General features: G+C 37.4%; 1 protein-coding gene across 1 annotated transcript; it reads left to right on the forward strand.

The window, feature by feature from the left end:
* Window positions 1-8477: 8477 nt before the first annotated feature.
* LOC131319417 (putative kinase-like protein TMKL1) lies at window positions 8478-12226 on the forward strand. Its single transcript, XM_058349647.1, has 2 exons — window positions 8478-9329; window positions 11221-12226. The coding sequence occupies exons 1-2, from the start codon at window positions 8840-8842 to the stop codon at window positions 11808-11810; spliced, it is 1080 nt and encodes a 359-aa protein (XP_058205630.1). The 5' UTR covers window positions 8478-8839; the 3' UTR covers window positions 11811-12226.
* The last annotated feature ends 6441 nt before the right edge of the window (window positions 12227-18667 follow it).

The raw sequence follows: 18667 nt of genomic DNA on the forward strand, positions 1-18667 counted from the left end.
TGAAAAAGAAAATGTGTTTCCCATTGTCATTTGGGGTCCAAATTGATCATACTGTCTGCTACGATTAAACATCATAATTGCCTGCTTTGTAGTACTTTGATGGTATTGAATTCAGCCTTTTTGACTAATTTTTTAATGTTCTCCAACTGTGCAAATCCTCTCATAAATTCATGTTCATCTGATAGTCTTGTGGTTAGCGTAGGAATTCATTTCCCAACAGATTGATATGCTCAATAATTTATTTTGCTATACTTAAATTTGAAGTTTGCATGATTACCATACAAGTGCGATTATGGTTGCTGATCCCTGGGTGCAAAAAATCTACAAATCCCGTGTGTGGAGTCGGTCCCGCCTCATGTCCTATATTAATATAGTTCAAGCTTGCTCATTTTTCATTTTGTAAAGAACAAATTTTTAAATTGAACTATAACAGATCAGTTCAATTGGATACGAGACGAATTGATCAAGTACTTATCTTATCCCATTAAATTGATCTTTTATAGAGCATGTTAGAAAATCAATCTAAGAAAAGTGAATGAGTTCAATCATCTGTGTAAAATCCCGGATCAGAACCGGTAGAAATACCGTTAAAACATACCCTTGATTGGAACACACACACACACTCTCACTCTCTCTCTCTCTCTCTCTCTCTCTCTCTCTCTCTCTCTCTCTCTCTATATATATATATATATATATATATATATATATCTGTGTGTGTGCGCGCGCGCGCAGATGAAGCAATTTGGTGACTTCAGTATCGGAAATGTCACTATTCTATTCTGTTTTCTGGGGAATTAGGGTGCCGTATTTAGTACTCCTAGCTAATTTCTTGTGTTCCAGAACTGAGGAAATGAAACCAATGTAGGTATTGGATATATTTTAGTATTACTGGAAACTCGACTCTTTGGTCATCAAGAAACTTTGCTACGTTCAAGATTGACCTGGGGTGGAGTGGAAAATTATTTCTGATCTATTCCGCTAAAGTTTTTATTTTTTGCGGTGTATTAGACATGTCATTTTCTCACGGTGCATCACATTTATTTAAAAATTAAGTACTTATACTTAGCGGAACTGGGCCTATAGTATACTTATTTTGCAGTTTTGTGCCCAAAATGTGGATTTTCTTTCCATAATTGCCTATTTGATTGGCTGGGTTTAGTCGCGAAATGAAGTAAAAAATATATATCTTCGGAATTTGCCCTGTGTTTTTTTATCCTTCATAAATTCACTTTACAATTATAGCGAGTCTATGGTACATACCCTAAAATTTTGGTGATTATCAGTGTATGTGTATAAGCTTTGGTTATCAAAAAAATGCATGCATAAATAATAATGTTAAAAAAAAAAGAGAGAGCATCTAGTACCAAAAAAATAGATAGCAACCGCAAAAATAGTAACTATTTGTAGCTTCAACAAAAAAAATGCATAACTAATAGTCTAATACCATAAAAATACATAACTGATGAGCCAATAAATATGCGTATCATTTATCAAAAAAATACGTGTATCATCCTCCAAAATTATGAGTACAATACACTTTCATAGTATACCGGCTGCATAACTAACCAAAAGTTACATACGTAGTTATATATTGGTTATGCCTTGCAATGGTTCTGTTATGCTTGTAATGAGTTTTGGTTATACTCATAATAGTTTTGTTATGCCAAAAGTTACGGTGTCCCCAAAATGACCGGGGACACCGAAGTCATTCCCTACACACACACACACACACACACTCCTTCCGTCCCTAATTAAATGTTCAGTTGCACTTTTTTATACTACATTTTTAAGCTAATTATATCTTTCAATTTATAGCGTTTTTTTTTTATAATTTTCAAAACTTTGTCTAATAGAACCAATTGAGATCTATCAAAAGATCCATATTGCATATAAAAAAATAATGTACTTTAGATGATAGAAATGATTTTTTAAAAATGTACGAAATGGTAACATGGACATTTAATTAGGGACGGAGGAAGTATATAACTATATTTATACAGAAATATGTGTAAAATACACTGAAAAAAAATACATAGTACCATTTCCATAATGAACCTAGGTGAACCATAGCTTTCTCCTAGTCTTATTGGGACTACTGGACCACTGGAGTCGACCTGCATGTGTTAATCAAAAATCTAGTTAGTTAAGTGGCTGAATCTACTAGTTTAATGTGTGATGTTGTATATTATATATAATGGAGCAAGACAGATCAACAGTAGAATATTCAACCAAGTCAAGGAAGAATATTGGCTGGTGATTATTCCCTAGCTAGCTTTCAATAATGCTTGAATTAATTGAAACATATTTTTATGTCAATTTGCAGAGTCAAAGTATAATTAACAAACTCCCTCCGTTCCAAAATGAGTGATCTTTTTAGAAAATTGTGTCATTTTTAATTGCTTATATATTTCAATATGAATGTTTAAAAATATGCAATATGGATCGTGTTTAATAGATTTTAATTAGTTCTATTAAACAAAAATTTTAAAATCACATAAAACTTCATAAATCAAAAGATATAAGCATTTAAAATGACACAAAGTCTAAAAAACAAAAATATTAATTACATGTGAATTAAGTAGATCAGAAAAGTGGCATTCTTGCATTGCTGCTTAATGAAAAACAAAAATATTAATTAGTACATGTGGATAAATGATCTCATTTTTTTTGAACAGCATAAATGATTTGAAGAACCTAAATTGGTGTTGTGATGATGTCCATTCCAATAATAAGTGCATGTGCTTTCCCATCTCCCACCAACTTTTCCCTAATTGAATATTAATCATATCTCTTACCAAAGGTCCACCCACACACAACTACCCAATTATTCATTTTCTTAAATAAATTCCCCCCCCCCCCCCCCCCCCCCCCCAAGTCTCACCTTACCCAAATCCTTTTATTTTTTGTTTGGAGGAATCCTATTGGGGTTTCCTTGGCCATTCTATGCAACCTTGCTTTATGAATGTTCTCCAAAACTTCTCTCCAAAAAAATCCGAGACCCACTCTGCTCATATTTCCCCCCTTCAAAATACTACTAATCTTTTAAGTTTTTATTTAGCATATATAGCAGACCAATGCCTACTTTAGGAAGGAAGAAATTTGGGGTTCGAGTTTGTATCCATAACCTAATTATAAAATGGCCATCAAGACCAGGTTATTAGTTAGGCCATTATTTCAAACACAAAAAGGAAAAGAGATGAAAAGACTTTTGCAGGTATTATTCTGAGATTTTTACCTCTAAATACAGAAAAGAAAAGTGACACTCCCATTAAGGAGAGATGAAATACTTAATTATCACTAGGTCCACTTTTACAAAAATACATTTACGATTAATGGAAGTGACACCCAAGGATTTTAGGGTATGCTAGGGTTTTATGGTACCCTAGTGGGTACCCTAGGATTTTTGGGTTTTAGGGTACCCTAGGGTTTTAATATACACTAGAGTTTAGATTTAGACACTTTCAGAGAGTCCTAGGGTTTGGGTTTAGGCACTTTCATAGGGATTTTAGGGTGCACTTTCCTATTATAGAATTTTAGCGGTTTAGGCATTTTTATAAGGTACTCTAGGGGTTTAGGTACTTTCACAAGGTGTCTAAGGCGTTAGGCACTTTCAATGTTTAGGATTTTAGGCACTTTCATGGGGTTTTAGTGTTTCGTTAATAAGAAGAGACCCGATGGAAATTACTTTCAATTTTCTGAACCTAGAGGTAAAATGCCCTATTATTCTTTGCTCCAAGAGCACCACCACCTGGTGCTCCATTAACCTTCTAGAAGCACCATGTGGAGAAGGTTGATGAAGCACCACGTGACAGTACTCTAGGAGCACTAACTAATCACTCGTGACTTATGAGAAAAATTGATTCTTTCACACTAATTCAGATTATATAATCGATAGAATTTGGGTTGGGTTGAGAGCCCAAATTATTATATATCTTTTAACTCAGTGTGTTCGGGCCAACTTGCATCACCTTCTGCAGATTTAATCTTGTCGTCCACAAACGAAGAGTTGAGTAAAGTCGAGGCAAAGACCCATATAAACCAGCCCGATGAATTTTTTTTTCTTTTTTGGGGATCTGGCCCGATAAAAATTGAATATATATATATATATATATATATATACGGGACGGTTCAAGGAACACCCCAAAAAACACCTAAAAAAACACCCCAAATCTCAATTTCATAGTTTCCGATCAAATTTTTATGATCCGAACCGTTCAATGTGTGCAGAATGTGATTTTAAGGGTGCCCTCAAGAAATTATCAAAAAATATGACACGGAAATGCTTGATTTTAGCAGTTTTTATTTAAACCGTTCAATAAAAAACTGTTTGAAACTGTTCGGATCAAGCCCTTTCCGGTCATTTTTTTTGCTGATTTCTCAAGGGTATCCTTAAAATCACGTTCTGATCACATTGAGCGGCTCGGATCATCAAAATTTGATCGAGAGCTATGGGGTGTTTTTTTAAGTGTTTTTTTAGGTGTCCCCGGAACCGCCCCGATATATATATATATATATATATATATATATATATATTGCTTCCGCTTGAGCTCTCGTATTTAATTAAAACCTCTCAAGTGTGTGTGCACATGCACACACACTTGAGAGGTTCACACACACACACTTGAGAGGTTTTAATTAAATACAAGAGCTCAAGCGGAAGCAAACTCTTAACGTTAAGTTTCGACCACCCGCAACTTAGATATATCTAATCGTCACTATCAAGACGAGTTGATTTCTTCTATAAGTCATTGGAAGTTAAACTCTAGAATCAAATAATTATAATTAGATTTGGGAGTAGCTTCACACAAACATGAATAATATTTCCTTCCCTGTTAAACGAGGGAATAATAAATACTCCATGGCCAACAAATTTAAATTTTTTTCTTTTTGGTCCACACTTTTCTCACATACCATCATCCCCACGAGTTGGAAAGGGCCCGCCCCATTTGATCATGCTGGGAAAAAAATACTCCTACTAAGAAGACATGACAACCAGCTCTACTGTGGGGTCGGAGAAATTTTCGGGCACGGGTGGGTACCACTTGGCCGTGCTCATGTGGTGCCCGAGCTGTCCATTCAGACCGTTCAAAAGTGTGTTAGACAATCCGAATTGAAACCCTCTCTCTCCTTTCATCCCACCACTCTCTCTCATTTTTCTCTCTCTAAATCCCAGCCGTCTGAAACTGAAATGGACGGTCCGTATGTACCGAGCGGGCACCACCTAATACCCTCTTGGCACTGAAAAAATTCTTGGTCAGTCGACTAACAACTCGCGAATCGTAACCGTATATTGGTAACAGACTCAAAACTACGGTAACTACCAATCTCTTAAAACTAAGATCGGACGGTTCATGTGTGTAAGACCTTCGCACTTGTGGGCCCTTCATTGTAAACCATCTGGCACGATTCCAACCGACATTTTACAGATGATTACACCCGGATGACTATCCCTTAATCACGCACCAAACCATCACTTTCTCGGTCAAGCACATTTGGGGCTAAAATTGTCATTGTCATAATGTCTAATGACAGTTTTCGGTAGAGGTGTCACACGGGCCGGGTTGGCTCGGCACGACATTGACACGGCACGTTTAAATGTGACACAACACGATACAGACACGGTTTTAGACGGGCATAGCACGGAAATGCTATTTGTGGCAAGCACATTTGGGGCTAAAATTGTCATTGCCATAATGTTTAATGGCAATTTTCGGGAGCTGAACTTTGCAAGTACACACTCCTTGGGAATTTAGGATTTTCGTGGCGTGGAAGCGAGGGGTGGGTCCGAGAATGGAACATGGGATTCTTGTACAGGGCTCTGCACTATAGAAAACCCCCTTCCCCGAGAATGGAGACAACAATTGAGATTTTTTGGCTATGGTAAAGAGCATGTACATGAGGCTAGATAAATGTACATGCTAACTTATGTTAGATTGCCAAAATAAAAATAAAACTAACCCTCCAACACCTTCAGCACAAAACTAGCTAAAAATGTCTTCACCTTCAATGCCTAGCTAAATTTGTTGAGGTACTGTTAATGGGGTATAGTGTATTTTGCAATTTTTTTTCCCTTTGAAAATGAATTATATTGAACACGGAGGAGTAAAAGAAGAAAAAGAAATTTATGATATTTTACAAGATGAAAAGATTAAATAGCTAGTATTATTGAGAGCATTGACAAAACTTTCTAGCTAAAGTACTAGTAAATAAAACACTGGCTAATTAATTCTAGTATCCTTTTACATTTGGAAATTATATGAAAAATAAACTGGTAAAACTAAAAGTTACGACGGGTGAATTTTCTCTATTGACTTAATAGACAATTGAATAAAGTTTGTATTTTCATGAATTTTTAGACAAATTATTCTACTCATATACGTCAACTAAAATACCATTTAGTGCAAACAATTTGTCTATTGTCAATATGCAAAGACAAAAAAATTTAGTAGAAAATGGAAACTCACACTAAATTTTGATAGACACTTAAACAAAAAGTGGGGGCAAATGAAAGCTCCTGGAATTTTCGCCAGGTCTAGTCCCCAATATTAGTCCAGATGATTTGCGGATTTGTTTCTCATATAATTGATAAAAATAGATTATTGGTGTTAGGCCGTAATGAAAAAAATTATTGTGAATCCTCCTTGACCCAGCATGGACGAATTAACTTTGACCAGATTAAGGAGAAATCTGGTCGAACTATGTGTAAATTAGTCCGAACACTAAAGAAAAAAATTGGGGAAATTACATATCAGTGGAGAAAGGGGTAAACAATGCCCAAGTGATGGAGAGGTTTTTTCAAAATTTCATAAATATGGAACGGAGGAAAAATAATTCTCCATACATGAAACGGAGGAAAAATAATTTTCCATACATGGAGTCCGAATCTGGATATCCTAAATTGCCATTTCTATGAATTTAAGTTGCCCATTCTATGTACCTAAGTTGCCCCTTCTATGAAACTAAGTTGCTCCTTCTATGAATTTCCTGGGTATTCAATTTCTTGAGTATTTCTTCAATCTCCTTACCATTTCTATTATTTTTTGAGAAATTTGGAATCTGGGTTACTTGTAGATTTGCATGAAACGGACCAACTAAAATTCTCTATGTATGAAACGGAGGAAAAAATTCCCAAAACAAGAAGTCGGTTTGTAGTCAAATCTGAGTTTGAATCTAAGTTGCTCTTTCTATGAATTTAAATTGCCCTTTCTATGCACTTAAGTTGCCCTTTCTATGAACTTAAATTGCCCTTAATTAGCTAGTAGCATAACTTCTTCACATTTTCAAGTAAAACCAAACAAGAAATTTTAAGTGGCAATTCCTAAAATCTAAAAGCAAAAGTATAAAGTGGATGCTAGAAAACATATATCTTATTTTCTCTATCATTTCTTTTTCTAAAAAATTAGCCAAAATACACTAATCTCAAAATACTTTAAAAACTCAAATCTACAAGTAACCCAGATCTCAAATTTCTCAGAAAATAATAGAAATGATAAGGAGATTGAAGAAATGCTCAAAAAATTGAATATTTAAGAAGTTCATAGAAGGGACAACTTAGGTTCATAAAAGGGACCTAAGTCTATGAACCTAAATCTATCCGCTTCTACATAAATCTATGAACCTAAGTTGTCCCTTCTATGAACTTCTTAAATATTCAATTTTTTGAGCATTTCTTCAATCTCCTTATCATTTCTATTATTTTCTGAGAAATTTGAGATATGGGTTATTTGTAGATTTGAGTTTTTAAAGTATTTTGAGATTAGTGTATTTTGGCTAATTTTTTAGAAAGAGAAATGATAGAGAAAATAAGATATATATTTTCTAGCATCCACTTTATACTTTTGCTTTTAGATTTTAGGAATTGCCACTTAAATTTTTTTGTTTGGTTTTACTTGAAAATGTGAAGAAGTTATGCTACTAGCTAATTAAGGGGCAATTTAAGTTCATAGAAATGGCAACTTAGGTGCATAGAAGGGGCAATTTAAATTCATAGAAGGGGCAACTTAGATTCAAACTCAGATTTGACTACAAACCGACTTCTTGTTTTGGGAATTTTTTTCCTCCGTTTCATGCATAGAGAATTTCAGTTGGTCCGCTTCATGCAAATCTACAAGTAACCCAGATTCCAAATTTCTCAAAAAATAATAGAAATAGTAAGAAGATTGAAGAAATACTCAAGAAATTGAATACCCAGGAAATTCATAGAAGGAGCAATTTAGTTTTATAGAAGGGGCAACCTAGGTACATAGAAGGGGCAACATAAATTCATGGAAATGGCAACTTAGGAGATCCAGATTCGGACTCCATGTATGGGGAATTATTTTTCCTCCGTTTCATGTATGGAGAATTATTTTTTCTCCGTTCCATATTTATGAAATTTTGAAAAAACCTCTCCATCATTTGGGCATTATTTACCCCTTTCTCCACTGATATGTAATTTCCCAAAAAAAAATCTCAACCGCAATGGTCACATCACATGGTTCCATTAGTAAATTTTCACTCACCAGCACGCGCGCTCTCTCTCTCTCCCTCTCTCTCTCTCTCTCCTGATGCTCAACTCCAAAATGCCATGCCCAGAAATCTACAGACCTTCTCCCATACCTCAGAGGCTTTTAATTTCCTCTGTTTCTCAACTCCGTGACACTGATATCTACTCCTCACCACTTTCCACTCTCAATTTTGTTCCCATTCTGACTTGCATCCCCCACATTCAACCCAGATCTTGAACTCTTGCTCCATTTCAAAACAAAATCTTTCTAAAACTCTCCCTCCACAGACTCCTACAAGAAATACCCACAACTTTCCTTCATCAACCAAACCCACAGACAATTTCTCCCACGAAATGGCAACCCAACACAAGCTCATACTAATAATAGTCCCCACCACTTTCTCTCTCTTACTACTCATCCTCTTCTTCATCATCTTCTTGCGCCGAAACAGACCCAAAAAAAATGAACCAGCTCAAATGGAAGCTGGGTTTGAGTCCAGACATGTAGGTGATGCGGAGAACGAAGAGTTAATTAAGTTTCAATGCGGTGAAGATCTAACGGTACACGACATACTGGACGCCCCCGGTGAGGTGATTGGGAAATCCAGCTATGGAACGCTGTACAGGGCGAGTTTGATAAGGGTTAACTCGGTTGTGGTGCTCAGGTTCTTGAGGCCGGCTTGTACTGGGGGGATGAATGAAGTGGTGCGCCTAATTCAGGTTCTGGGTTCGATTAGGCACGACAATTTGGTGCCTTTGAAGGCGTTTTATGGAGGGCCGAGGGGTGAGAAGCTTCTTGTTCATCCGTTCTTTGGTTGTGGCAACTTGGCCCAATTCACTAGAGGTAATAATGCTCTTTCAGTTTTTTCTTTGGTAATCAAGAGTTCCGATGAAGCAAACTAATCTCTGCGGCCTTTCTGCGAGACCCCATGTTGTACCACATCGATGGGAAAAATTGAGAAGGAACAATATATAATGAATCGGGAGCAGTCACTACCACTACCGTATAACTCGAAGTTAACTTTTGAGCCACGTGATAAGCCTAATAGTTAGCATATTCCTAAGAGTTAGCAGGTTAGCTGGTGCGGATCGTTACACTTTTTCATAGTCCTTTCCACGCGTCACCGAAGTAAGTCGATTAACGACTGCGACAATCCCTTGGGATTGCTCTTTCAGTTTGATCTTATGATTTTTTTTCCTTAACATATTGGGTGAAATAGCCATGATTGTGGTCATGTGGATTACATAGCCAAAGCAATCAATTTCTTTCTATGGGTTTTTATCTGTTTTTCACAGTTTGATTTCATCAATATGTGGCTGAAGTACCAGTAATTTTGCAGTGATGTTTGAAAAAGTGGAAAAGAAATTTCCTCATATGGGTTCTCAGTTCAAATGCACGCGTTGTTTGTCTGCTTTGTCTCTGTGGTCCTCTACCTAGTTCTTGAATGACTTCCTGTTCAAAAAAAACAAAAAAAAACCTAGGTATTGGAATTTAGCTCTCCATCTGTCAATTATCTTTACCCGGAATTGGCTGTAAAAATATTCATTGCTACCTTTTGCCCCACTTTCTTTGGTGGATCTTCCTTCCTGTTTTGAGATTGTGTATTCTTCATTCATTCTTATCTTGGTTTTACTCTGCTGGACTCTCTTTCTCTTGGTCATACTCTGCTGGACTCTCTCTCTCTCTCTCTAGTTTCTTTTTTGGTTAGTTGGTCTGGAATGAACTTTCAGTGACATGTTAGATTTTTTATTTTATCACCGGATGTCAGGGCCAGTTTTCGCACATCTCAATTAGTTCCAAAGGCCTGAAGTTAACGGCCGCGCAAACACTCTAGTGGCCCAAGGTTTGGAATATTTAACCTCCGTTGGATTCGAATATGCGACCTCATGTAAGACAAACACTTATTTGCTTTCTCATGCCCTCTTAACCAAAACCCTGGGGTTGACATGTTTGTAATTATTTGTTGGATCTCTTATTTTAGATCAATCCTGAGACAGCTAATCAAGTTGCTCAATGGCAGTAAAGTTGGATATTGCTTTGGCGAATTATTTAACTCGCTAAGACTTTTGCTCTTTATTAATTGAATTACGCTGGAGTTAAGCCTATGGGCTAATGGGAAAATGGGGATTCCTGGTGAGCACTTAGCTGGAGTTTTTAAATGAACTTTGTCTTTCTCTGCACAATAATTCCACCCTTTTTTGTAGGTTAGATAATGTATTTGCTGTACAACGTGTATTGCAACTACTTCTAATATTGTTCCCTTTAATTCTTCACTTTTCTTTAGGGATCCACATTTTTTTTTAATAACTAAAAGCTCCCCAAAATTTATTTTATATTCACAACACAATTTTCAAAGTTATACCAAAAGATAAATTTAAGGGTGCATTTAAGTAAATATAGAGCACGAAAATCATTTCCCTTTCCTTTACCTAATTTGTGGCAGTTCATGTCAACGTGTTACGCTTTCTCTCGTAACTTGTCTATCTATCCCCATTTTTGAAGTATTGCAATACAATTTTCAAAGCATACCGAATGATAAATTTTGAGGTGCATTTATATGAATATAGAGTGCAGAACTCATTTCCCTTTCCTTTACCTAGTTAGTGGTAGTTCATGTCGATGTGTTACGCTTTGTTTGGTCCATCTGTTTTAACTTTTAAGTACTTGTCAATTTATCCCCAATTTTGAAGTATTGCAACACATTAAGTTGAATAACAATGGTTTCAATTGGCAGATGAAAATGGCAATTCTCACAGGTGGGACATCATAAGTAAGATATCGATCGGTATTGCCCGAGGGTTAGATCATCTTCACACTGGATTGCAAAAGCCCATAATCCACGGAAACCTCAAGTCGAAAAACCTCTTCTTGGATTGGAATTACCATCCGTATGTTTCAGATTTTGGCATACATCTCCTCTTGAATCCCACATCAGGGCAAGAAATGCTCGAAGTATCTGCAAGTCAGGGATATAAAGCCCCTGAGTTAATCAAAATGAGGGACGCAAGTGAAGAGACCGATATTTACAGCCTTGGAGTGATCTTACTAGAACTACTTACGGGAAAGGAACCGATAAATGAGAATCCAACCCCTGATGAGGAGTTTTATTTGCCAAACGCAATGAGAAATGCTATTCTTGAGCATCGAATTACGGACTTATACCATCCGGACATTCTTCTAGGGCAAGGCATTGATCAAATCCCGATTATTGAAGAACAGATCCTCAATTTCTTCCAGCTTGCAATGGCTTGTTGCTCGCCTTCGCCTTCTCTTAGGCCCCACATAAAGCAAGTGCTTGGGAAGCTTGAAGAAATTGGAAAGTAGGGACCTGGGTTTTTCAGAAAATAGACACGGTATGCAGATGAAAGTCATTTGAGGCAATTGATGTGAAGCTGAATACAGTAGTTGTGCCAAAACAATGATGTGGTTTGATGAAGAAATCAAGCAAGAATTCAACATTTTAACCATCCAATTCTGGGTGTGGATATAATGTCATGGGCACCAAGCAGAAGTCTGTTATGTTGTGGTCCCTTGGGGCAGAAATAATTGAAGAGTTTTCAACAAGCTAATTAAACAAGAAGTGCAAGAAGTGTAACAGGATTGTTGATTATTTGGGTCCCTACTTCCATAATGCTGTGAGAGAGGAAGAAGGCCATACAAATTAACAGCACGAGTTATGTCAGGAATTTGATCTTTGGAATTGTTAGTTGAAGCATGAAAGAAGTTGACTGTTTGGTTCCCATCTTTGGAATTGTTTTTTATTTTATTTTATTTTTGTTTGACGGTCAGGGGCGTCCGGCCAGCTTACGCGCACCTCGACTATTCTCCTCCCCGGTCTGGTCACCATCCACGCCAGGACTAGGGGATTCACAAGAGATTTCTCTCTTGCGGCTTAGCCCCGGGAGGTTGCCAAGTTTCATTGTCAAGAGGATGTCTTTGCCAAGTCTCTCTTGTTGTCTGAGTTTAAAGTTCCGAATACAGGATGTCTTTGCTTTTCCCCCCTCACTTTATTCAGCTTCATACCATGGGGGTCATCAATTCTGAGAAAGAAGCTAAAAGAGCCTCTTATGCTGTGTTTGGATCATGATTGGTCGGGGGATTTTTGCAATGAACGAAAATATCGGACGTAGTAATGAAGTTAAACAGCCATGTTTTTCCTACTTCTTGATAAATTCCTAGGAGCACAATTTTAATCTTGCTGTTGGTTTTCATTTCCAACTACCAAAATCCTCCAAGGGTATGGAATGATGATCAGTTGCTTTGTGTTTGGTCCATTTTCTAGCCTTCTTCCCTTTGGAGACATGAGAAAACAATTTGTCCTTTTGATGGTCTGCTGAGTTCTTTCTTGTTTTCCAAAAGCTAGTTCTTAGCTTTGTCTTTTTTGTTGAATTCCAAGTTTCTAGTCTTTTTTTTATTCTAAATCCAACTGTGTAGATACGATAACGAAGTACTATATGAGGAGTGCTAGGTATCCCGAAAGAATACACAGAAATGATCCCGAATTTAAAAATCAATGGTCCAAATTCACTTAAAGTCAATCAGGACCATTGATTTTCAAATTCGGAATCATCTCTGGGTACTCTTTTGGGGTACATAGAATTTTCCGTACTATATTGCAAGCACTTTTCCCACATCTCTCTCTCTCTCTCTCTCTGTCTCATCTTTATTAGTTCTGTAGCTGGGATGGGCAAGTGTTTGGTGGTGGTCTTTATGTGGTGGTCTTTATGTAAGAAAAGCACTATCTATGCGTTATTGTGGTGGTGAGATAAAGGAAAGGAATCCCATCCCACGGTCCTGTTAGGATTTTTTGTGGGCCACTTTAATGTTCGGAAATGACAAACATTTTTTTAGAGCTCCTCCCTCAATAAAAAGGGCGATTGACCGGCCGGTCCCAAAAAAGAGACCCAATGGCCAATGCACGGCAAACTCTGCCCGATTTTGAGAATGAACCGATAAGGACTCGCCAACTTTTCTACCGGAAATACCCTTGTTGTCAAAATTAGACAGTGCTCCTTCTTTCCCTCTCCATCGCGCGAACTGTTTCTTTGGAAACCAATACGTATTGATCAGATATCGATCAGCACCAAAATTCGTATTGATCAAATATCTATTAGCACCAAATCGCAAACACATTTATCTTGAAACAAATAAATTTTCATATGATGTCAATCTTTTTGTTTAAGATAACTGTGTTTCGAAATTTTATCAATGATAACCGATAAAAATGATTTTTCACCATCGTAGATGTACTCAAAAAGATATCTAATAAATAAACAGTTTTGATCATGAAATTAGACCCAAAAAATGCCCACAAGAATCAAATAGGGTTGTTTGGGTCTAGAGAGGATATTTCCCTACCAATAATACGGAAAAATGCGGTTTAAAGAAGAAAGGTCTCGGTTCCTTGGATCTCTTTCAAAATTATGTACAGCATCTCCAACCCATCCAAAATAGAGGATGGATGTAACACATTGAGGGGAGATTTTGTAATTTATTCCACTTTTTCTTCGCTTTTTGTACTTTTTTGGGAGAATTTTTGAGAGACCCACCGTCCTTTTTAGAGTTTGGAGGAATTTTGTACTCCAAATTTACTTTTGGTCCTCTATTTTTAGAGGACAAAAATTTACTTTTGGAGGACCAAACTCTAAAAAGGACGGTGGGTCCCTCAAAGATTCTCCCAAAAAGTACAAAAAGTGAAGAAAAAATGGAACAAATTACAAAATCTCCCCTCAATGTGTCACATTCATCCTCTATTTTGGAGAAATAGAGGTGGATTGGAGATGCTTATCTGGTAAATGTAACTTTTCCATCTACCATTGTTACTACTCCCTTGGTCCTTTTCGAAAGTTCGTGTAGTTTTCAATTGCTTATATCGCATGAATTTATAATATTTGATTTGATTTTAAATACTTTTGTTAATAGAATTAATTAAGAGCTATCAAATAAGATCCATATTACAGAAACAATGTAATACTAGCAATTGAAAAATATAACCAATAGACCGAGGAACCAACGAATGAGTACTGAGGAAGTAGTAATAATTGGCTAAAGGACTTTAGATTTAGGGCAGTAACCCTGTAACCCCATTTTCCTGAATGGAATTAGATCCACCCTTCAAGATTTGAGCAAGAGGAAAAAAAAACAATTTAATTTTATTGGAAGAGCTGGGCTGCATCTGGGCCTGATGTGTTGAAGAGAGGGCTCTTGTGTTGTAAATAATCAATCGAGTGTAGTATGGCTATTAGAAATGAATCAAACGATACACGCGGACAAACGCCTTGGCATGTTTTGGGTTTTAAAAAAATGATCAAAGTCGCTCATTTTGTTTAAAATATTTTTTATGGTCCTTGCAAAAAATAAACTCAATCCGGTATTGGTAAGGGCATTTACAAAACATCCAATTTTGATTTAGAATTCAGGCCTGAATTCTGTGACAAAGTTGGATGTTTTGTAAATGCCTTTACCGATACCGGATTGAGCTTATTTTTTACGAGGACCATAAAAAAATATTATAAATAAAATAAGCGATTCCGATCATTTTTTTAAGCCCAAAAAAATATTTGTACGCGCTGATACAAATATTAAATATGTACCAGTAGCACCATTGGTGTATATATTGGGGCCTGGACAGCATAACTGTTTTTTGGTCACAACCTTTTCTTTTAGGGAAAATTACATGTAGACCCCTGAACTTTCACCAAAATTACACATGAATACCTGACCTTAGTATTAAATCTCCCATCAAAGGTCATGATTCAAAATTCCATTAAATGGAAAATATTAATTGAAAAAAAATTGGAAAGTCGAAGTATTTTTATGCCGAAATTAAAAGGTGAAAAACCAAAATAAATTTTTGGTCAAAGTCGAAGGGATATAAAAGAAATTTTCTCTTCTCTTTAACCTGCAATATAATTCAACCACAAAATGTTAGGAGTTAGTCAAGTGAGAGCATGACAACAAATAAATGATTAATTCTCCAAATTTCATAAGTTCAACTTTCACTGTTTGTGAAAAGTTCTTTAGACAAAATGGAGGTTTGTCCACTTGTTATCTTTAAAACTCAGGGTCAGTTAAAATACATGTAAGCTAATCCAGAGATGCGGTTATAAAAAAAGCAATGTAATTCATCTTTACTAAAAGTAAATGTAACATATTTTGTGTTAATCTGGGGGATATGGGATAGGAAGGCGGCAATATTGACATGAAAATGCAACGCATGTAGTATTACACAAACAAGGTTGATCCATCACAAATTTACAATATACAAGTTTATGTTTTTTTATCGGTAACAAATTTATTGTGGAAAACTTGACAAAGGGTTCAAGTTGGGGGGTGGAAATTATAAAAATATATATATATAAAAAAAAAGAGTTAATTCTGGGCCGGTTCTAATATTGGATTCCATAGCCCACCAGTTTTCCTATAGGGTAAAAAGTGCAATGCTCACTAAGTCTTGAGGGTGTAATTTTACTTCTTTACCCCCACTTTAAATAGCAACAAATGAACATAACCCATCATTTAGGGTTTCAAATGAATGCAGCCCACCTCCCACCACGCCACTACCACCTCCGCCACCACCACTGCCGCCGCCACCACCATCACGCCACCACCACAACCGCTGCCACCACCACCACCACGCCGCTGCCACCACCACCACCATCGCACCCCTACCACAACTGCCGCCACCACCACCATAATGACCACTACCACGCCGCCACCATTCCACCACCATCACCACCACCGCCACCACCACGTCGCCACCATTACCACTACCACAATGCCACCGCCACCACCACAACGACCACCATCACTCCACCATCACCACTACGCCGCCACCACGAAAATCACCACGACGCTGTCGCCTCCACCACTACCACCACAATTAACAATGTTAATTAATAATATTAATTAATTTCTATATAAATTCACAGTGTTAATTTTCATACAAATTCAAACCACAATTAATAGTGTTAATTAACAGTTGGCCCATATAACCTCCTACACCACCACTCCACCACCGCCGCCACAATTAACAGTGTTAAATTCTGTCTGAATTTATAATTAACAGTGTTAAGTTTCATTTAAATTCACACCACAATTAACAATGTTAATTTTCATTGTCTTCATTTCTTAGCCAATTATCAATTAAGGAAAGGATAATATATGGAAAACTCTACGATACACATCTCTGTATATGAAGGATTCCTAAATTTGGACAAAATTTAACATTATTAATTATAAATTTAGACAGAATTTAACATTGTTAATTGTGGCGGTAGTGGTAGTGGAGTGGTAGTAGAGGAGGTTATATGGGCCAACTGTTAATTAACACTATTAATTGTGGTATAAATTTATATGAAAATTAACATCGTTAATTTAGAGAGAAATTAACACTGTTAATTTAAATAATTTAGATAGAAATTAACATTGTTAATTGTGGTGGTGGTGGCGGCGGCAACAGTGTGGTAGTGGTGATTGTGGTGGCGATGGTGGTGGCGGCGTGGTGGTGATGGTGGAGTGGTGGTGGTGGTGGTAGTGGTGGCGGCGTTGTGGTGGTGGTGGTGTAGGAGGTTGTATAGGTCGACTGTTAATTTGGACAAAATTAATACTGTTAATTGTGGTGGTGGTGGTGGTGTAGGAGGTTATATGAGTCGACTGTTAATTTAGATAAAAATTAACACTATTAATTGTGGTGGCGGTGTTGGTGATGGTGGTGGTGGTGTAGGAGGTTATATGAGTCGACTGTTAATTTAGATAAAAATTCACACTATTAATTGTGGTGGCGGCGGCGTGGTGGCGGTGTTGGTGATGGTGGTGGCGGTGGCAACATGGTGGTGGTGGTGGTGGTGGTGGTGGCGTGGTGGTGTGGGTGGTGGCGGTGGCAGCGGTGGGGTGGCGTGGTGGTGGCAGTGGCGGCGACGGCATGGTAGTGGTGATGGTGGCTGAATCATCTCTCTCCAATCGCTTTTTTTGACGAGGAGTATTTTTGTCAACAAAATAATGAAAATGACTTACTGGGCTATAGACTATTTGGGCAGAACCTAGTAAGCTATTATTCACTTAGACAGGACTGGCCAGGAAGTTCAATACTCATTAAGCCCTATGGGGTAAAGGTGCAATACTCACTAAGTCCTGTGGGTATAATTTTACTTTTGAACCCCACTTTAAATAGTAACAAATGAACACAGCCCATCATTTAGGATTTCAAATGAATGTAGCCCACCCCCCACCACGCCACGACCACGGCCACCGCCACCACCGCGCCGCCACCACCACCACCACCACAATCGTCACCACGACCATGCCACCACCACGCCACCCTCACCGCCCCCACCACCACCACAACCTTTGCCGCCACCACCACCACCACCACCACCACAACAACGCCGCCGCCACCACAACCACCCCCATCACCACTACACCGCCACCACAAAAATCACCACCACGCCGTGGCCGCCACCACCACAATTAACAGTGTTAATTTTCATATAAACTCACACCACAATTAATAGTGTTAATTAACAGTTGGCTCATATAACCTTTTACACCACCACTCCACCACCGTTGCCACGATTAACAGTGTTAAATTCTGTCTAAATTTATGATTAACAGTGTTACTTTTTATTTAAATTCACACCACAATTAACAATGTTAATTTTCATTGTCTTCATTTCTTAGCCAATTATCAATTAAGGAAAGGATAATATATGGAAAAATCTACGGCACACATCCCTGTATATGAAGGATTCTTAAATTTGGATAAAATTTAACACTGTTAATTATAAATTTAGACAGAATGTAACACTGTTAATTGTGGCGGTAGTGGTAGTGAAGTGGTAGTATAGGAGGTTATATGGGTCAATTGTTAATTAACACTGTTAATTGTGATGTAAATTTATATGAAAATTAACATCGTTAATTTAGAGAGAAATTAACACTGTTAATTTAGATAAATTAGATAGAAATTAACATTGTCAATTGTGGTGGTGGTGGCGGCGGCGGCGTGGTAATGGTGATTGTGGCGGAGATGGTGGCGGCGGCGTGGTGGTGATGGTGGAGTGGTGGTGGTGGTGGCGGCATTTTGATGATGGTGGTGTAGGAGGTTGTATGGGTCGACTGTTAATTAATTTAGACAAAAATTAACGTTAATTATGGTGGTGGTGGTGTAAGAGGTTATATGG

This window comes from Rhododendron vialii, chromosome 3a (genome assembly GCF_030253575.1).
Source record: "Rhododendron vialii isolate Sample 1 chromosome 3a, ASM3025357v1".
In the NCBI taxonomy this organism is placed as follows: domain Eukaryota; kingdom Viridiplantae; phylum Streptophyta; class Magnoliopsida; order Ericales; family Ericaceae; genus Rhododendron; species Rhododendron vialii.